At 37.9% G+C, this 22,877-nt stretch overlaps 2 protein-coding genes across 5 annotated transcripts in view; one reads left to right on the forward strand and one right to left on the reverse strand.

Moving 5' to 3' along the window:
* The window catches only part of LOC127646312 (interleukin-2 receptor subunit beta), a 38,685-nt gene that overhangs the window by 2,352 nt on the left and 13,456 nt on the right, over positions 1–22,877 (forward strand). The window contains exons 1-2 of one of the 3 annotated variants that reach the window (XM_052129856.1): positions 11,547–11,563; positions 16,878–16,945. The exons of 1 other annotated variant lie outside the window; for it this stretch is intronic. The gene's annotated coding sequence lies outside the window, so the exon portion shown is untranslated. Of the gene's footprint in view, positions 1–11,546; positions 11,564–16,877; positions 16,946–22,877 lie in introns of those variants that run through there. One more of the 3 variants, XM_052129855.1, reaches the window with a different exon arrangement.
* On the reverse strand, positions 318–4,229 carry rps19bp1 (ribosomal protein S19 binding protein 1). 2 transcript variants are annotated; one of them, XM_052129908.1, is made up of 5 exons: positions 3,666–4,229; positions 3,353–3,408; positions 1,218–1,385; positions 1,028–1,125; positions 318–933 (listed from the first exon to the last, which is right to left on the reverse strand). In XM_052129908.1, exons 2-5 carry the CDS (start codon positions 3,399–3,401, stop codon positions 802–804), a joined length of 447 nt encoding a protein of 148 aa, XP_051985868.1. In that variant the 5' UTR covers positions 3,402–3,408; positions 3,666–4,229; the 3' UTR covers positions 318–801. The 2 variants fall into 2 exon arrangements, with proteins under 2 accessions (XP_051985868.1, XP_051985866.1); XM_052129906.1 differs by lacking the exon at positions 3,666–4,229 and having other exon boundaries at positions 3,353–3,514.

The raw sequence follows: 22,877 nt of genomic DNA on the forward strand, positions 1-22,877 counted from the left end.
ATAGCAATTTTTTTGTAAATATATATATTTCTTTTATTTGATTTAAGCTGTATGTATCAATGTGATCAGTTTTCGTAACAGTTCATTAAAATATTAAACATGGAAACCAGAAAAATTAAAAAGGAAATTGCATAATGTGTCTGATATTTTCTGCCATTTCTTAAAAAATCTGAAGCTTTTTATTTGTTGATTATAGTATCGATACCGAGGTACCAGCGCTGGTATCACACTGAAGGCAAAGGTTTGGTATCGGAGCAACTCTAGTGTGTATGTGCGCACGCATGTGTGAGAGAAAGAGTGTGTGTGTGCGCTGAGAGTGTGTGCGTGAGAGACGTTTTTGCTAAAAACTGAAACTAAATTCGGATTAATTTGGTTAAAAACCTTTTCAAGGGCGTCAACGGAATAGAAGTATTTGGCCAAAGGAGCCGAAACATTACAGTCCTCTAAAATATGTTTAACAGACTGTGGCTCTGACGTGATGCACATATGGGTGGATTTTCCCAAACGTAAAAATGTGTGTGCGAGTCTTGAGTCCAGTTTCAGTCAGGAGTCATTTACCCAGAAACCTTTGAGCATTTACTGAAACAGGATGGGTCACAAAACACGCCGTTTCTCATCGGTCAACAAGATGCATCGTTCAAGAAACTCAAACAATCAGATTCATTCTGCAAAGTCACATTTGACAATAAACATCAGCACGTGTTTTATTAGTAAAATGGAATAACTGCATCAATGACGGATCATTCCGAGTGAACGTTCCCAGGAAAGCGTGTTATTGTCATTAAATGCTCCTCGAAGACACTAAAGATTTGAAAAATATTCTTTCTGAAACTTTTGGAACTCTTCCTCGGTGAAAACAGATTTCTCCTTTGGTTTAGAGTCGGGCAGATCCGGCTGATGACACGCACGACGACCGGAATTCTGCTTTATGATCTGAAACATAAATCATTTAAAACATCGGTACATTGTATCCCAGCATCATCACATATAACCTGAATGAAGGCGTAACATGACCGCGAGCTCACACCTTTGAGGAGTGGCTGGTTTGTGTTTTGTAATCGGTGCTCAGGAAGTACTCCAGATTTGAGGTCAGCTGACTCTTCTTCTGTTTCTTCCTGTATTCATCTGAGAACAACAAACAGCAGGGTTAAACTCTGAAGAGTAATAAAGAACTGATGTGTCCCGTATCAGAGCAGGAGTCTCATGATCTCACTCACCCAGAGCATATTTGATGTGTTTGTCTTTAACTGTAGTTTTACTCTTCGCTGCTCCTCTCGGATTCTTCAGTCGACGGATCTGTTTGTGAACGCTCTGTTTATTAGAGCTGATCCGATTCATCAGTGACGCTTTATGAGGACTGTTCTGCTGCTTACGCTTCTGTCCATCTGCACGCACGCACACACACACAGAGAACGTTTATAACAATATACATGTATTTGGGGGGGTTTGCCGTTTGAACATCTCAATTTAACCTGCTATAGTTTACTTCCACATTCCAAACCCAGGGGCTGTTCTTTAACTTTAGTTTAAAGGCGCTGCAAGCGATTTTAGCCACTCTCAAACTTCCACAAAACTGAATTAGCGACACACTCGTCTTTAAAAAACACCCTCCAAAGACAGCATTGAGACAGTAGCGCCCTCAGCTAACAACTGTTTTGAACCTGAATTTGGCTTTAACCCTTTAATGGGAATTTCACCAAACACTCTTGCATTCTCATGTTTTAGCGACCCGGCATGTATATCTGTCAAAAATGGATCTACACAATTCCCAGATATTTTTAAAATATTTTCAATGAAATTAGAAAATAAAATATATTTTGAGATATTTTCACGGTTTATTTTGTATATGTCAAAGAGAACCTGCGATAAATCAGGACAAATCAAGAACAGGATTCATGATCTTCACACTGAAATTTAATGAGACGCATCTGACTGTCAAAATCATATTGAGATACACGCGTGTATTTTCTCAGGCACTTATTGAGTCTAAATAAATGCACAACTTACATTATTTCAGTAGTACACCCAAATGACACGGTCATATCGTGTTTATGTGTTGTACTTGCTATAGTTGACTTCCATGTCGCTTCTTCATCAAATCTAAATCAAGTCTATCAGTGAAACGTCAGCGCCACCTTGAGTAAGAAACAGTATATTATGTATGTGTGCGCACATATGAAATACTGATAATTCACCATTAATGCACAGAAAATCAATGTGATCGTGTTTATTTGTATGAATATAGTACTCATTTCTCTTGAAATAAACAAAGAAATAGATATCCTGTGATATTAAACTTATGTAGATATGAAGTAATACAAATATTATTTATGGAAGTGCAAAAAAAGAAAAAAAAATACATTATTACACATTCCAAGGGTCTCTAATGACCCTATACACTTTTGGTATTTAAACCATTATAATTGTTATTTTATTTTGCTATATTTTTTGCCCAAAAATGGATGAGGTCCAGGGGATGAAATGAGGTCCCGGGTCTCTAAAGACCCAAGGAATGCATTAAAGGGTTAAAACTACAACTCTGTCATCATTTACTCACCCTCATGTCATCCCAGATATATGTGACTTTCTTCTGCTTTAGACAAATGAAGATTTTTAGAAGAATATTTCAGCTCTGTAGGTCAAAAAGTAACCCATAAGACTCCAGTGGTTTAATTAACGTCTTCTGAAGCGATCCAGTTGGTTCTGGGTGAGAATGGAACAAAATAAAACTATATTTTCCAAAGACGTTCAGTGAAAAAGGAGGTTTTTTTGGTCTGTTCTCACCCAAAGTCCTGAGTTCTGGTCACCATTCACTTACATTATATGGACCAACAAACCTGAAATATTCTTCTAAAAAATTTCATTTGTGTTCTGCTGAAGAAAGAAAGTCACACATCTGGGATGCATGAGTGTGAGGAAATGATGGGAGCATTTTCATTTTTGCACGAACTATTCCTTTATATTAATTTAAACTTCATAAGTCTATTGAGCCCCGTTTTAACCTACTGATGAAACTCTAGGATTGCCTTTTACATACATTTTATTTCCACTAGAGACTACTTACATTGTCTGTATTACTCGTTTACTCTTCGCAGTATATTTTATTTTGCCATTATGCAGCTATAAACGCTTAAGGTATACAAATGAACATCTGTTGTCATGCCAATAAATGACTCCAAAAACATAATTAAACAAAGAAAGAGAGAAGCCAAATGTATGTTTTTATAAATGAGATATATAGTCTATCAAAGTCTCATAATAAATATCTAATGTGACGGATACAAACACAAGTTTTACTGTCGTCTTCAGTGGCGAACAATGACTTTAATCGGCTGTGTACGCAAATGTTTACCTTTCTCGTTGAATAATTCAAGTCCTCTTCGGATCAGTGATGCTGACATTATAAAACTGTTGAATTTAAATGGAAACACATAGAGATAAACAGATTAAAGTACTCGGTGTTTTCATACCATGTGAATTCACTGTGTGTTTCGCAATAAAGGCTCCGCCGTGAAACACGAACTCCAACAGCAAAGTTCCGCCAGCAAATCCACCAACAAACATCAATCATTTAATAACAAAGTTTTGATTTAATGACGAATATTTAAAATTAGCTAAAGTGTATTTTTAGCTAATTTAACATTAGTTCATCAAAAAGTACTTACGTAAATGTCTAGTTTTAAGTGAGTTCTAGTGCTCTTATTCCAATACATTAAATTGGCTGTTTTCTTTTTCCGATCACAAGTGTTTATACTCGCATTGGCTTATGTTTTTAGCGGATTGTGTGATTTTTAGCATTTTAAATTAGAAAGAAAAAAAACTGCAAAATAAAAAAACAAGTGGCTCATAGTGAGAAGATGACATGGAGTAACGTTGATATCTTTAACAAGCTCGAGACAGAACACTCGTATTTAAATGAACGAGAGAAATCGGAACACCAAACATGCCGGATGTAGAAACAGTAGTCCCGCCTTACAGACATCGTCCGTCAGTCAACTCGAGACCGCGCATGCGCATCAGCTAGAACAGTCTGGAAAATAGCGTTTAACGCGTTCTGAGCTAAATAATTGTTTATGATACCATTGTTCTCATATTTTAAAAGTTTATTTGAAATATGTTCTCTGATCGTAATCTTGACCAATTGGTTTAAAGATTTTTCTCTTTCCCCATTCACGTAGATAGAAGCTCCACTTGTTTACATAAAACGCCGCCGAGTGGACTGACTTGCCTGTAGCCTCTTTGGCTAAAAGAGATGTTGTTTGATTATCTCTGTTCTCTTATCCATCTGAACTGGGTGTAGCTGCGATGTCTATCCAGACTACAGCTCTTGTCAACACTAAGTGTCTCTCGGACAGGGGCGGACTGGCCTTCGGGAGCACCGGACAGTTTCCCGGTGGGCCACTGGGTAATTTGGGCCAACCCATTACTAGGCAAGTCCATAATGTCAACAACCAAAAACAACATATTAAGAAAATGATGAGCTCTGAAAAATCACAAAATGACAATTAACTGTAAATTACAACAAATACAATAACAGCAGCATATATATATATATATATATCAGTGGCGGCTGCTGGTCTTTCAAAGAGGGGAAGCTCATTTTCGGCCTACATTATAAACTTATTTAAAAGTAAATTCTGCCCTACTTGTTTGACTGTTTCATTATGTTTAGTCACTTGAATGCGAGCACCTTCATTGATTGCATGCTCAACCCTGATCCTGCCCATGCAACTTAATCTTGCACATGCACTCACATGTTCATTGCTCTTTTCATGTCTTTTATATGCCCTGTCAAAGTTAGACAGATCTCCAAACCCCACTTTTGACCAAACAACACATCCATGAGATGGTTTCATCAAGAGGCATGGCCAGCAGTACATTTTATTTGTCACAGCACTTCCAGTCAGCCAGCTAACTTTGTCATACCAGGAGAGCTGAAAAGACCTGTTATTTTTCCCTATTTTTTGCACTAAATCAATCTTAGGTGTTGATCTGCCCTGCTGTTTAATTCTAATTTTTTCCTCGTAAGGAAGACTTTCAAATGGCTTCGCCAAAATCAGGTCGACAATATTAGCACCATCTGCCATCGTGCGCAGTTTCACCCGTACGACGCTAGCCTAGCCTACTGTATGAACGAACGAACGAACGAACGCTCTAAAACAAAATATATTAAACTTGGTAAAACTGAAACAAGGAATGTGGTGTATAATTGTGTGAAATGTATTATGCAAATTGACTAGCAATTTCGCCAAACAAATATAAAGAAATAGGTTGCAGCAGTTTGTCTTTCGACTACACTTGAGAAATCCGCGATGGGACTGAGCGCGAAATAGCTTCAGTGACTTCTTATAGTACAGATTCGCTGTCAATCAAAAGGAGATGCAGTCTTTCGACAGATCCTCCAATCATCACGCGGAAGCCCGGAGTCCGGGCCAGCCCACTCCTCATTCACCCCCAGAAGGTGCGTACACACTGCCAGCGACTTTATCGCTGCAGGTCGCCAGTGGCTGGCGGTGAAGTCGCTAGTGGGCGTTCCCACTACTGGTTGCCTAGTAACGTTTATAAATGACATTCACGGATGTCATTCCATTGCTGTTGACAGCGAATCGATTTTCTTGCCACTAAAAACAAACATTTTGGAGGGAAAAGACTAAATATAAATGGAATCAGTACATAAAATGCTTTATATCAAAGATGAATGAGAAACAAGGCGTGCTGTTCGCCATAGCGGCGGTTTATCTACGGCGAAAACGCAAATGCTGGTCTGTCTGGGTCCATAAAATCCCCACGATCTCAGATACACCTTTCCATAAAGTATTTTTCTTAAAAATGTCCTTGTACGTGGGAAGAGACATATCATAGAGCACTGGAACATTGCTAACAGCAAGAATTAGCCTTTCATCCATCTTTCCGTTACTGCAGGAGCTGAGAGAGAGAGAGAGAGAGAGAGAGATCACGTGAGCTCTCCCGTCTTCTCTCCTATTGGCTGTCGCTTCCGTTATTCGCTCTTCATTTGAATAAAGTTGAACTTGTCTCAACTTTGTCGCGTCGCTGGACACGCCCACATCTAGTCGCCAACGGTCGCGACAGCTCGTGTCGCCGGAAGTCGCTGTGCTTGCATTGAAAATGAATGGTATTGAGTCGCTGTCGCTGGCAGTGTGTACGCACCTAGAGACGCTGAGCATCCGTGGGCGGGACATAATCGCAGCATTTATCCAATGACCGTCTATTTTCGGAGCACTGAAAAAAACTGTTCATAGCAGCCCCATTGAAGTCAATGGACGCTCGGCTTCAACAGGGAAATGCACTGACGCTACGGGAATGTATGAGAAGTAAATCGAGTCAGCCGACCTGCTATATGTAATGTAGCTGATTCTGAACGAACTCGTCTTCGAGATGAACGCGTTCTAACGCATTTTTATTCAATAAAATTGTTTATACAATAGTACATATTTGACCATTATTTTTTTGACATTATAGGGGAAGCTGAGCTTCCCTTGCAGTCTTAAAGAAATCCCCACTGATATATATATATATATATATATATATATATATATATAGCATATATATAATCTGCAATCAGTAAAGATTTGAGCAGTACATGGTCATTTGCATAATATATTCATACCACAATTGGGCCAGTGGTGGCTCAATGGTTAAGGCGCTGGGTTACTGACCGAAAGGTTGGGGATTCAAGCCCCAGAACTGTTGGGCCCTTGAGCAAGGGATTAATCAACCGATAGTTTTTAAAATTGATACTAAATGAAAAAAACTCAAATTAAAATAGTGCTGAACTTTATTACAAAAATAAACAGTACTGACTGAACTATGAAAATGTATTATATATATTTTAAAGATATAAAAATATAAATATATATAAAAAAATGGAATTTTAAAGTCTGATGATTTTTAAATCGACGTTGTTTCCTTACTCCACCAGAGGGCGCAATAAATACATAAACCATTCAGCAGCCTTATATTATTACAAAGAACATTCCTGGCTGTTAAAATGAGCATTTAATTTTCAACTAATGTGCATAAAATAAATAAATAAATAAAATGTTTTAGTCGGTCCATATTCTCAAATGTGAAGTCAAAAGTAAAATGAGGCGGGAAACGCTTCAATAGACGGTTCACACGGTGTTACACTTGCACTGACTCCTCCTCCAGACTCAAGCTTCATAACAACAGTGAAATATCACATTGTGTTTTATTCAGTGGATCGCTTCAGAATGCAAGTGAATGGTGACTAGAACTTTGAAGTTCATAAAGCACATAAAGGGAGCATAAAAGTAATCCATAAGACTCCAGTGGTTTAATTAACATCTTTTGGGGTTGTTCATACCCAAACGGGTTTTCACCCAACTAGATTGCGCAGCCCTGGGCACTGGCCCCATTGGCCCGGTCAGTAATCCGTCCCTGGACACACCACACCTATAAAAAGAGAGAATATAATTTAGGTCAACATTATTTAATTTTACTTCCCACCTGTACTTAAATCAACTCAGAATTTGCATGTCCCGCCCCCGGACATATGGGTATAAAGGGAGGGAAATGCGTCTTTGGACCCGACCAGTTGTGTGATCAGCATATTCACTTCATCTCTAAAGGTGCGTACACACTGCCGGCAACATCGCGCGCGACAGCGACTCCATCCCATTCATTTTCAATGCGAGCACAGCGACTTCCGGCGACACGAGCTGTCGCGGCCGTTGGCGACTAGATGTGGGCGTGTCCAGCGACGTGACAATGTTGAGACAAGTTCAACTTTATTCAAATGAAGAGCGACTAATGGAAGCGACAGCCAATAGGAGAGAAGACAGGACAGCTCACGTGATCCTTCTCTCTCTCTCTCTCTCTCGCTCTCTCTCTCTCTCTCTCTCTCTCTCTCTCTCTCTCTCCTCTCTCTCTCTCTCTCTCTCTCTCTCTCTCTCTCTCTCAGCTCCTGCAGTAACGGAAAGATGGATGAAAGGCTAATTCTTGCTGTTAGCAATGTTCCAGTGCTCTATGATATGGATATGGTATATCCAGCCGCAGCTCTTGCACCAGCCGGTGGTACTCGCCGTGCTGACTCCGAGATTAATGGTTTTGTGGACCCAGACAGACCGGCGTTTACGTTTTCGGCGCAGATAAACCGCCGCTATGGCAAACAGCACGCCTTGTTTCTCGCTCATCTTTGATATAAAGCATTTGATGTACCGATTCCATTTATATTTAGTCTTTTCCCTCCAAAATGTTTGTTTTTAGCGGCAAGAAAAGCGATTCGCTGTCAACAGCAATGGAATGACATTTATGAATGTCATTTATAAACGTTACTAGGCAACCAGTAGTGGGAACGCCCACTAGCGACTTCTCCGCCAGCCACTGGCGACCTGCAGCGACAAAGTCTCTGGCAGTGTGAACGCAGCTTAAAAGCGCGTATGCTGTTGGATCTACGGCAGTACTTTAACTCAAACTTAAATAATAATTCCAAACAGTGTCATAGGACAGCTCCTAAAACAGAGCCAGAAAAACTCCCTTATTATTGTACTATATCATCCAAAAACAAAACATTTAGGAATTTAACATTCACCAAATAACATACATAGTTAAAAAAAAATACATTGCAATACCTTTAAATACATCACAATATAAAAACACAATAAACGTAACACATCACAAACATGCACTTCAACTGTTTATCACGTATCTGGCAACAGCTTACAACAACTGTTTTCCAACCCAGACACAAACCATCATTACGTCTGCACAAAATATCACACATTTAAATTACATCAAACATAACCAATGAAAGTTTGATTTACCTCAAACAAACAAAGAAATCACAGCCACCTTTCTGGTGAACGCCACCATTACTCCTTAGCCAATGCTACTCCATTCATAAAGAGGACATGGGACCAGAAACTACCGTACTCACCATAACCAACAGGCCTACCGTAAATACTATAGTGGTTACAGCATCACATTCACCCCCGCCACTGATCATCATCCCGTTGATATTTTGGTTAATGTTACTTACCACCTGTACTTAAAAAAATCTACAGTTCCTCCGATGTCCCTTACGAGAACTGATCAACTATATTAACCCACCATCTCCTCCATTAGACACAACTGATCTGGGTAAATTAAATGGGTTCGAATGCCTCCTGCTGTTTGCCGACTAGAAGTGATTGAACAACTTAATAAGAAATGTGAGATTCTTCTAAATCCACTTGCTCCACCAGATCTACGTCTGATTCACTGCATAACTCAGGTTCAGATCTACCTCCCACCCCTGGCAATGATTCAGTTGGCATCGCCCCTAACAACCCATGCTTCCTCTGATTCACTGTCAGAGACTGCATCACTATGATGAGTGGTACACAAGAGCCATACCTGAACATGTGATCTCTGAGGGCCGCGGGAAACATCTGTGACAAATCCTGAAAAACCACTTGTATGTGTTTGCAGAGGGTTAAAGCTTCCATTCCACACTATTGGGCACTTTACAGTCATCTTTACTAGCTGGGTTTCCATCCATGAACAGTGTAATACAAATAAGATCTGTGATGAAAATTACCCGAAGAGATTTTCACGCTTTGTTTTAGAATATAATTACACACAGTCATACCTCAAATGTGGATTTTGAAGCTGTTGTGTCTTTTAAAAATGCATGTTGCTAACATAAGGACTACAAAAATTTTGCATTTTCTAAAGAATGTAGCTCACATACTGATGGAAGTCGTAGTCCTTAATTAGCATTGCGATAGCAACATGTGTTTTTAGAAAACTCAGTAGATTCAAATTTACCATTTGAGGTATGAATGTGTGTGAACCCTCACTGTCCCACCACACCCTCAATGTCCCACCACACCCTCACCGTCCCACCACACCCTCACCGTCCCACCACACCCTCACTGTCCCACCACACCCTCAATGTCCCACCACACCCTCACTGTCCCACCACACCCTCAATGTCCCACCACACCCTCACCGTCCCACCACACCCTCAATGTCCCACCACACCCTCACTGTCCCACCACACCCTCACCGTCCCACCACACCCTCACTGTCCCACCACACCCTCACCGTCCCACCACACCCTCACTGTCCCACCACACCCTCACCGTCCCACCACACCCTCACTGTCCCACCACACCCTCACCGTCCCACCACACCCTCAATGTCCCACCACACCCTCACTGTCCCACCACACCCTCACCGTCCCACCACACCCTCACTGTCCCACCACACCCTCACTGTCCCACCACACCCTCAATGTCCCACCACACCCTCACTGTCCCACCACACCCTCACCGTCCCACCACACCCTCACTGTCCCACCACACCCTCAATGTCCCACCACACCCTCACTGTCCCACCACACCCTCACCGTCCCACCACACCCTCACTGTCCCACCACACCCTCACCGTCCCACCACACCCTCACTGTCCCACCACACCCTCACCGTCCCACCACACCCTCAATGTCCCACCACACCCTCACTGTCCCACCACACCCTCACCGTCCCACCACACCCTCACCGTCCCACCACACCCTCAATGTCCCACCACACCCTCACTGTCCCACCACACCCTCACCGTCCTACCACACCCTCACCGTCCCACCACACCCTCAATGTCCCACCACACCCTCAATGTCCCACCACACCCTCAATGTCCCACCACACCCTCACTGTCCCACCATTATGCTTTGGGTTGAAGAACAGAAAGATAGTTTTGTGTGTCTGTAGAGGGCGGTAGAGTCCCTACAGCTCTCAATATATTGCCCTTTAATAACTGCATAAAGCTTACGGAAATCCATGAAAAACAAGTTCATATGTTTGTTTTTTTTGGCAGCCTACACAATGTTTCACACTTAACAAATAATTTGTCCATATGCATAACTATTTGATCAAGCATAAATCAGACATTTAAGTCCATCACTGCAACACTGTAACATGTTTTCATCATTATGCTACAACTACATTCATTTAACTTAATTTAATCAAGATTTAATACGATTATTTTCATCACTCGCTAATGAAATTCAAAGCGTTTGAAAAAGTGCAACTTATTAATGTAAAGTTGTAACTGATTTTACAGCAGGTGGGCTGTTATAATTATGTTTTAAACAACATTATAATGTAGGTTAATCATTTGAATGTAATTAATAATAGTTCAGTAAGTGTACAAATAGACAATAATAGAAATGATAGTTCAGACACTCCATTAATGTATATTTTTGCAGAAATCATCCTGCTATTATTGATATTATATGAGCTCATATTCAGTATTAAAATAAGACGTTTGTATGTAATGGTTTTAGTGATGGAACGTTTTAAGGGAAGAAAAGTGTGGGGATTTTTAGAGAAGTTCTTTAAGAGAAGTGAGGCGCGGTTTCTCCAGAAGCGAAAAACAAACCGCAGGGTTTTTACCTTGTCTTTCTCTTCAAACTGAAAAAGAGAGACAGAGAATGAAAAAGGAAACCTTTTATGTGTCAAACTCTTGAATCTGTGATCGTGAATGTCAGTTGTGGTCCAGCAGGTATTGATTTGATGAGGTGAAGTCAAACAGCGCGCAGGTCAGTGTCTTCACTTATTTCTTTTTATATCTTTTGTTAAAAGGGGCCTGTAAAAAAGTTTTATAAATGAAAGTTTTAACCTGGAGAAAAAGACATGAACTCTTGAACTGCTGGAAAGCTCAAGACCGTTGGATGGATAAATGTTTTGCTCACTGCTCGATCTGTGATAAGAGATTGTGGAAAGAAGGATGTGACAGCAGAGGTGTGAGAGGATGTAGCACCCCCTTTTCTCGTAAACACAAAATGTGTGTGTGTGTGTGTGTGTGAGAGAGAGCGTGTGTGTGTGTGTGTGTGTGTGAGAGAGAGCGTGTGTGTGTGTGTGTGTGTGTGTACTGTATGTGTGTGTGTGTGTATGTGTGTTTTTGTGTGTGTGTGTATTATTATTATTATTATTATTATTATTATTAGAGCACTGTCACTGTTCAAGAGGGCTGTTATCTTGTTTTTGTTCTTAGAATAACAAAAATATCCCCCACACACTCACACACACACACACTCTCACACATGTTGTGTTTCCATGTTTTATGGGGACTTTCCATAGACATAATGGTTTTTATACTGTACAAACTTTATATTCTATCCCCTAAACCTAACCCTACCCCTAAACCTAACCCTCACAGAAAACTTTCTGCATTTTTACATTTTCAAAAAACATAATTTAGTATGATTTATAAGCTGTTTTCCTCATGGGGACCGACAAAATGTCCCCACAAGGTCAAACATTTCGGGTTTTACTATCCTTATGGAGACATTTGGTCCCCACAAAGTGATAAATACACGCTCACAGACACACAAACACTCACACACACTCACACACACACATGCACACACACACACTCACACACACACACATGTTGTGTTTCCATGTTTTATGGGGACTTTCCATAGACATAATGGTTTTATACTGTACAAACTTTATATTCTATCCCTAAACCTAACCCTACCCTAAACCTAACCCTCACAGAAAACATTCTGCATTTTTACATTTTCAAAAAACATAATTTAGTATGATTTATAAGCTGTTTTCCTCATGGAGACCGACAAAATGTCCCCACAAGGTCAAACATTTCGGGTTTTACTATCCTTATGGGGACATTTGGTCCCCACAAAGTGATAAATACACGCTCACACTCACACACACACACTCACACACACACACACACACACACACATGCACACACACACACACTCACACACATACACACACACACACACACACAGACACACACACACACACACACTCTCACACACACACACACACACACAGACACACACACACACTCTCACACACACACACACACACACACACACACACGCTCACACACACTCACACACACACACACAGACACACACACACACACTCACTTTTCTCTCAAAACACTAAACAGCAACAAAAACTACCTCAGGACTTTTCTAAACACCTGTTTGTCACTATAACTGCAAGATATTCCTGATCCATGAGATTATTGCATGTCATGTCTAAAGACTGATTCTGAGCAAATTCGATCTAATATTCTGTAACGTTTGAATTGTTGCATATTTATGTAGCTAATGAAGATCCCTGAAAGTGTTATTTATTATATAATTATTTGAGATAAAATAATAATTTATAATTTTCAAGGTCCTTCAGATGAGATGTTAAACCGAGGTCCTGACACACAGTGGTCATTCAAAATCCCAGCACACTTCTCGTAACGAGTAGGGATGTGACCCCGGTGTCCTGGCCAACCCCCCATTCACCCCCCATGGCCTCATAATAATCCCCATCCCTGAATTGGCAATAACTGTACTCTCTCCTCTCCACCAACAGCTGGTGTGTGGTGAGGGTACTGGTGCACTATGGCTGCCAGGTGGATGCTGCACACTGGTGGTGGTTGAGGAGATCCCACTATACTATATAAAGCACTTTGTGTGCCTAGAAATGCACTAAATAAATGTAAGGAATTATTATTATAAATGTTTTTTTAATTATGGTCCAACAAGTGAAAGGATAGTATTTGGATTAAAAAAGCCCCCTGTTGCAGGGTCTAAAGGCACCTGTTTTTTCAAAACAAAGGACACATTGTTTTTCCAAAACGCGCAGTGAGCCACTCTATTTCCTCGAGACTGAGCCATTGAATTAGCCACGCCCCCTCTATACAAAACTTGAACACCAAAGACACCAAATAAGCCGACATTGAGACCGACATCATGCAGAAACGGCTGTTAAAAACAACTGCAGTGAAATAGCACCCTCAACTGGCAACTGTTATGAACAACATGGCATAATAATGGCATTAAGCCTCAATAATTCACTGCAGCTACAAAACTATGAGAACATGCAGAATGATTGACAGATCGAAAGCATCATTGTCCACAGACACATTTTTGTTTGTTGTTTACAGAGTCTAGAGCTGTCACAGAGATATCTCATGACACTTATTTCAGTAATATTTCTTAGGGAGTAGGAGCATTTTTTACATACATTTTCATGAAAAAATGGCTAACAGCACCGTTAGGTGGGGCGAATAAATTCAAGTAGATACAGCTGCACACCGTAGATCTCCAAAATAGGGCAGGGTTACTCCAAAAGGGGGTGTCACTTCCACACACGGATAAGGTTAGGGGCTCCCTATGTTTTTAATGGCGATTAAAATGCCCATTTTTGGAGCAATGCCTTCAGCTATATCCTTCTCAATAAATGTGTTATGAAGAATGTTAAAAGTGGGCTCACATTGACTGATCCAATCACAATGGAGATTCGTTTGTTTATAGAATATGTGAGATGTTCTGACAGGCCAAATGTGATTGAAATGATGAAAAGTATAATCTTAATCTGTTACTCAAAAGAACTTCTTGCTGTCTTAATCGTATTTGCATAAATTGACAAATCTGCACGATACCCCTATAAGAGGTGTGCATGCAGTGAAAGGCCCCCTTGCCCCATTGGTTTTTCCCCCTTGCTTACATTATTATTTCTATTCACACAAATGATGTTACTCCATCATTATTTAAGAAAACAAAATATATTTTTTCAATCTTGATACACTTTACGACCAGAATTAATCTTCCTTATGGAGTGCCAATAGCCCCATTCTGCCCTAAATCTGAAGAAGGAAGAGTCACATCCCGCTAGAACAGGGGTGTCCACACTTTTGTGTGTGATGATCTACTTTTAAATGAGCAACTCAATAAGATCTACCAAGTAAAAAAACACAGTTTCATTTAAAATAAGAAAATGCTTGTTGGGACTACTGCATGTATCCCTACATGGAATTCATCTTGTAATTAATAAACAAATATATAATAATGTTCAATGTTGATATCATTCAGTTTTAACACTAAACCCAAAACACCTACAGCACAATAGATTACAATAGTCAGGGCATTTACCAGTAAATATTGACCAGGCGATGTTTTGATTATTCAGTTGCCATGACAACTAGGTTTGCGCATACGCGCCTAAATTCGCGCGCTGTTCTCAGAAGTCCTTGGAAGGCGCGTATGAGCAAACCTAGTTGTCATGGCAACTGAATAAACAAAACATCGCCTGGTCAATATTTACTGGTCAAGTGCAAGTCAGACAGAAACTAAAAGAAGGAAAGACATTATATTTATTTGTATTAAAATTTAACGAAAGTACATTTACATTTTGTGCGATCTACCAGCATTGCCTTTGCGATCGTCTGGTAGATCGTGATCGACGTATTGGGCACCCCTGACCTAGAGACCAGATTATCACAGAAAGTTACAGTAATGTGTAGAAGTATTGGGTCAAAGAGATTGAATCCCGTTCTAAAGGTACAGGAAAATGCTCAAGTCCCGTATCGAAGCTGCAAATTGCTCATGCGTCCACTATTGGTAACCCTAGGCAGTAACCACCCAGAACGCTCTCGCAACCACATGGCAATGCACTAACAACACTCAGAACACCTTACCAACGTGCTCATGATTGCCCTGGCAACCACCTACATCGTCCAAGCATAACTGCAGTGAGTTTTGCATGGGCAAACACTGCTCACTTGTTTTCGGTGTAGTTGTTTATGCTGTATGAGTGTGTATGTGGTGTGTTAATGTGGGCTGATTGCGGTAAAGCCTTACACAAAGTTTTTCCGACCTCAATAAATAAGAAACGAATTACGTAACATATTATTTGGTTTAATTAAAAACTGTTTTGGCTTCTAGCTGTTGCTGTCATTGGTAACGTGTGTGTTTTTGAGGGTATGAATCCCTCACAGATGATGAAGTGGTTATTTTGGCTTGATTTCCTGTTTTCTGAAGTATATGAGTTTGAGGCAGATTGACATTCAGACAGCAAAAATTACCTTCGACCCAGAATGAATTAAAGGATTTACATTATGTGCATGTTAATGTTCTACTTAATAACTGTTGTCAAAATTGTACAAGTATTTCAAATGTACAAGGCACATAAAACCCTCCAAATTACATTTGGCTTTCACACTTCCAGGCTGATGTTTTAAGACTTCCAAGCAAGGCGTTTGTCAATCCATCATTCAAAAGTAGATTTTTCTCGTTCATGTCTTGTGAAGAAAATCAGGTTTTTAAATACAAGCTGAAAACTGAATATGCTGTGAAAGTTCAGCCACTTTTCCGTTTGACCTGATTCTGTCATTTTGACTCTCATGTCACAGGGTGAAAGAGGCAAAAATGACAGATTGATACTGAAATAGGCATTAAAACGGAAAATAACCACGAGGTCACACATTAAAAAAGTGAAAATGAAGGGAAGTGATGTGACATCCAAAAAAGGAATTGATACAGAAATGTGACATTTAAACAAAACACATTCAATATTGACCCTCTGCCCAATTCTCTGTCACTGAAACGACATGAGTTATAAAAGCGTGCTGTTGTTAAACCTGATGTCCTGAAGACCAGTAAGAATATTGGCTAATATTTCTTCTGTGCATTCCAGCTGAACCTAAACCTAGTTATTCTGAAGAATGATCTATGACATTTCCTGTGTCTGTGGGATCTTAATCAGCAGTGCTTGATTAAACAATTACAAGATTTTTTTTTCTTTCGAGAAATGGGCATTACGTATAAATTCTTAGCATTATGATTTCTCAATCAAAATGGGAACTACTGACGTGGCTCTTTTGGTTATGATATAAGCAACATTTACAACACTGAAACCAGAAGTTTTCACATACAATAATGACAATTAAATACAATAAAATCCTTTCAATTTGCATTTTAAAGAAGCATTATTTTAAATTAGAAAATGTAAAGAATACTTTTGACCAGTAGTATATATATATGTATGTATTTATTTATTTTTTCTTTTCTTTTCATGGAAAACATATGTGTTCAGATGTTTTTTGAAGACAGAGAGTGAATCTGCCACATGGATGGAGTTGGGAAGGTCATTCCACCAACAAGGTACTGTGAAGCCAAAACTCCAGGAAAGTGTTTTGGTGCCTCTTTCTGTTGGCACAACAATGTACCGCACATTAGCCGACTGCTGGCTTCTGGTGGACACGTAGCTCTGCAGAATAGATTATATAGTTAACAGACACATTAGTAGTAGTGCTTGTTTAACATTTTCATGTTGAATTATTCAGTAAAAAGCATTCCACAATATAATATACAATAACAATAGATACATTTCTTCATTTAAAGTAGTTGTCCATAACATTTATGTCTTCATTCTGATCTCTCTCTCTATATACTCTGATTTCTCTTTTTGCACACTGATATCTCTATCTATACTCTGATCTGTGTATCTATACTCTGATATCTCTATCTATACTCTGATCTGTGTATCTATACTCTGATATCTCTATCTATACTCTGATATCTCTATCTATACTCTGATCTGTGTATCTATACTCTGATCTGTGTATCTATACTCTGATATCTCTATCTATACTCTGATCTGTGTATCTATACTCTGATATCTCTATCTATACTCTAATCTGTGTATCTATACTCTGATCTGTGTATCTATACTCTGATATCTCTATCTATACTCTGATATCTCTATCTATACTCTGATCTGTGTATCTATACTCTGATCTGTGTATCTATACTCTGATATCTCTATCTATACTCTGATCTGTGTATCTATACTCTGATATCTCTATCTATACTCTGATATCTCTATCTATACTCTGATCTGTGTATCTATACTCTGATATCTCTATCTATACTCTAATCTGTGTATCTATACTCTGATCTGTGTATCTATACTCTGATTTCTCTTTTTGCACACTGATATCTCTATCTATACTCTGATCTGTGTATCTATACTCTGATCTGTGTATCTATACTCTGATTTCTCTTTTTGCACACTGATATCTCTATCTATACTCTAATCTGTGTATCTATACTCTGATCTGTGTATCTATACTCTGATTTCTCTTTTTGCACACTGATATCTCTATCTATACTCTAATCTGTGTATCTATACTCTGATCTGTGTATCTATACTCTGATATCTCTATCTATACTCTGATCTGTGTATCTATACTCTGATCTGTGTATCTATACTCTGATATCTCTATCTATACTCTAATCTGTGTATCTATACTCTGATCTGCATATCTATACTCTGATATCTCTATCTATACTCTAATCTGTGTATCTATACTCTGATATATCTATCTATACTCTGATCTGTATATCTATACTCTGATCTGTGTATCTATACTCTGATATCTCTATCTATACTCTAATCTGTGTATCTATACTCTGATCTGTGTATCTATACTCTGATTTCTCTTTTTGCACACTGATATCTCTATCTATACTCTGATCTGTGTATCTATACTCTGATATCTCTATCTATACTCTGATCTGTGTATCTATACTCTGATCTGTGTATCTATACTCTGATATCTCTATCTATACTCTGATCTGTGTATCTATACTCTGATATCTCTATCTATACTCTGATCTGTGTATCTATACTCTGATATCTCTATCTATACTCTGATCTGTGTATCTATACTCTGATATCTCTATCTATACTCTAATCTGTGTATCTATACCTGATCTGTGTATCTATACTCTGATATCTCTATCTATACTCTGATATCTCTATCTATACTCTGATCTGTGTATCTATACTCTGATCTCTCTATCTATACTCTGATCGGTGTATCTATACTCTGATCTCTTTATCTATACTCTGATCTGTATATCTCTACTCTGATATCTCTAACTATACTCTGATATCTCTATCTTTACTCTGATATATCTATCTATACTCTGATATCTCTATCTATACTCTGATCTGTGTATCTATACTCTGATATCTCTATCTATACTCTGATCTGTGTATCTATACTCTGATATCTCTATCTATACTCTGATCTGTGTATCTATACTCTGATATCTCTATCTATACTCTGATCTGTGTATCTATACTCTGATATCTCTATCTATACTCTGATATCTCTATCTATACTCTAATCTGTGTATCTATACTCTGATCTGTGTATCTATACTCTGATATCTCTATCTATACTCTAATCTGTGTATCTATACTCTGATCTGCATATCTATACTCTGATATCTCTATCTATACTCTAATCTGTGTATCTATACTCTGATATATCTATCTATACTCTGATCTGTATATCTATACTCTGATCTGTGTATCTATACTCTGATATCTCTATCTATACTCTAATCTGTGTATCTATACTCTGATCTGCATATCTATACTCTGATATCTCTATCTATACTCTGATATCTCTATCTATACTCCGATCTGTGTATCTATACTCTGATATCTCTATCTATACTCTGATCTGTATATCTATACTCTGATCTGTGTATCTATACTCTGATATCTCTATCTATACTCTAATCTGTGTATCTATACTCTGATATCTCTTTCTATACTCTGATCTGTATATCTATACTCTGATATCTCTATCTATACTCTGATCTGTGTATCTATACTCTGATATCTCTATCTATACTCTAATCTGTGTATCTATACTCTGATCTGTGTATCTATACTCTGATATCTCTATCTATACTCTGATATCTCTATCTATACTCTGATCTGTGTATCTATACTCTGATCTCTCTATCTATACTCTGATCTGTGTATCTATACTCTGATCTCTTTATCTATACTCTGATCTGTATATCTCTACTCTGATATCTCTAACTATACTCTGATATCTCTATCTTTACTCTGATATATCTATCTATACTCTGATATCTCTATCTATACTCTGATCTGTGTATCTATACTCTGATATCTCTATCTATACTCTGATCTGTGTATCTATACTCTGATATCTCTATCTATACTCTGATCTGTGTATCTATACTCTGATATCTCTATCTATACTCTGATCTGTGTATCTATACTCTGATATCTCTATCTATACTCTGATATCTCTATCTATACTCTAATCTGTGTATCTATACTCTGATCTGCGTATCTATACTCTGATATCTCTATCTATACTCTAATCTGTGTATCTATACTCTGATCTGTGTATCTATACTCTGATATCTCTATCTATACTCTAATCTGTGTATCTATACTCTGATCTGCATATCTATACTCTGATATCTCTATCTATACTCTAATCTGTGTATCTATACTCTGATATCTCTATCTATACTCTGATCTGTGTATCTATACTCTGATATCTCTATCTATACTCTAATCTGTGTATCTATACTCTGATCTGCATATCTATACTCTGATATCTCTATCTATACTCTGATATCTCTATCTATACTCCGATCTGTGTATCTATACTCTGATATCTCTATCTATACTCTGATCTGTATATCTATACTCTGATCTGTGTATCTATACTCTGATATCTCTATCTATACTCTAATCTGTGTATCTATACTCTGATATCTCTATCTATACTCTGATCTGTATATCTATACTCTGATATCTCTATCTATACTCTGATCTGTGTATCTATACTCTGATATATCTATCTATACTCTGATCTGTGTATCTATACTCTGATATATCTATCTATACACTGATATCTCTATCTATACTCTGATATCTCTATCTATACTCTGATCTGTATATCTATACTCTGATCTCTCTATCTATACTCTGATATATCTATCTATACTCTGATCTCTTTATCTATACTCTGATCTGTATATCTCTACTCTGATATCTCTAACTATACTCTGATATGTATATCTATACTCTGATCTCTCTATCTATACTCTGATATATCTATCTATACTCTGATCTGTATATCTATACTCTGATCTGTGTATCTATACTCTGATATCTCTATCTATACTCTGATATCTCTATCTATACTCTGATCTGTGTATAGATATAGATACTCTGATATCTCTATCTATACTCTGATCTGTGTATCTATACTCTGATCTCTCTATCTATACTCTGATCTGTGTATCTATACTCTGATCTCTTTATCTATACTCTGATCTGTGTATCTATACTCTGATATCTCTATCTATACTCTGATATCTCTATCTATACTCTAATCTGTGTATCTATACTCTGATATCTCGTATCTATACTCTGATATCTGCTATCTATACTCTGATATGTCTATCTATACTCTGATATCTCTATCTATACTCTGATCTGTGTATCTATACTCTGATCTGTGTATCTATACTCTGATCTCTCTATCTATACTCTGATCTGTGTATCTATACTCTGATCTCTTTATCTATACTCTGATCTGTGTATCTATACTCTGATATCTCTATCTATACTCTGATATCTCTATCTATACTCTAATCTGTGTATCTATACTCTGATCTGCGTATCTATACTCTGATATCTCTATCTATACTCTGATATGTGTATCTATACTCTGATATCTCTGTCTATACTCTGATCTGTGTATCTATACTCTGATCTGTGTATCTATACTCTGATCTCTTTATCTATACTCTGATCTGTATATCTATACTCTGATATCTCTATCTATACTCTGATATCTCTATCTATACTCTGATCTGTGTATCTATACTCTGATCTCTCTATCTATACTCTGATCTGTGTATCTATACTCTGATATCTCTATCTATACTCTGATCTGTGTATCTATACTCTGATATATCTATCTATACTCTGATATCTCTATCTATACTCTGATCTGTATCTATACTCTGATATCTCTATCTATACTCTGATCTGTGTATCTATGCTCTGATATCTCTATCTATACTCTAATCTGTGTATCTATACTCTGATATCTCTATCTATACTCTAATCCATGTATCTATACTCTGATATCTCTATCTATACTCTGATCTGTATATCTATACTCTGATATCTCTATCTATACTCTGATCTGTGTATCTATACTCTGATATCTCTATCTATACTCTGATCTGTGTATCTATACTCTGATATCTCTATCTATACTCTAATCTGTGTATCTATACTCTGATATCTCTATCTATACTCTAATCTGTGTATCTATACTCTGATATCTCTATCTATACTCTGATCTGTGTATCTATACTCTGATATCTCTATCTATACTCTAATCTGTGTATCTATACTCTGATATCTCTATCTATACTCTAATCTGTGTATCTATACTCTGATCTCTCTATCTATACTCTAATCTGTGTATCTATACTCTGATATCTCTATCTATACTCTAATCTGTGTATCTATACTCTGATATCTCTATCTATACTCTAATCTGTGTATCTATACTCTGATATCTCTATCTATACTCTAATCTGTGTATCTATACTCTGATCTCTTTATCTATACTCTGATCTGTATATCTATAGTCTGATTTAGGTAGAGAAATCAGAGTGTATATATATTTAGATCTATATATACTGTGGTCTTTATCTTTACTCAGTATTTTCTGTCTATACTCTGATCTGATCTCTCTCTGTCTGTATTCTGATTGCTCCATTTAATAATGCTACATAAATATGTTTAAGTAATCATGACATGTCTTCATTGTAGATGCATTTCTAAAGACATCATTCTCTCTCTCTCTCTCTCTCTCTCTCTCTCTCTCTCTCTCTCTGTGTGTGTGTCTCTCTGGCATCATCAACCTTCAAAATTGCAGCATACCAACCTATTCATGATTGGACATATTACAAATTTATTCCTTTAATACTTCTGAATAGCTAATCCATACCTTCTGTTTCATATATGTACAGTATATGTATATGAATATAACATAGAACATTTCAAAAGTATTAGAGCAGAGTTTCGTAACATTTTTGATATGAAATGGCATTTTTAATTTTTTTGTGGAAATCACATTGCCTGTGGTTACATCTCATTTTCTAAACTCTATGCCAAGTGTTATTCTAAGAGCAAAAAGCAAACCGGACTACATCACTCTTGTGT

The sequence above is a fragment of the Xyrauchen texanus genome, chromosome 7 (genome assembly GCF_025860055.1).
Source record: "Xyrauchen texanus isolate HMW12.3.18 chromosome 7, RBS_HiC_50CHRs, whole genome shotgun sequence".
In the NCBI taxonomy this organism is placed as follows: domain Eukaryota; kingdom Metazoa; phylum Chordata; class Actinopteri; order Cypriniformes; family Catostomidae; genus Xyrauchen; species Xyrauchen texanus.

Bases quoted from the DNA above. Each gene is read 5' to 3' on its own strand.
- rps19bp1 (XM_052129908.1), bottom strand. From the start codon at position 3,401: ATGTCAGCATCACTGATCCGAAGAGGACTTGAATTATTCAACGAGAAA. The intron at 1,126-1,217 runs GTGAGTGAGATC...TGTTGTTCTCAG, and splicing joins ACACATCAAATATGCTCTGG to ATGAATACAGGAAGAAACAG. The intron at 934-1,027 runs GTGTGAGCTCGC...TTTATGTTTCAG, and splicing joins AAACCAGCCACTCCTCAAAG to ATCATAAAGCAGAATTCCGG.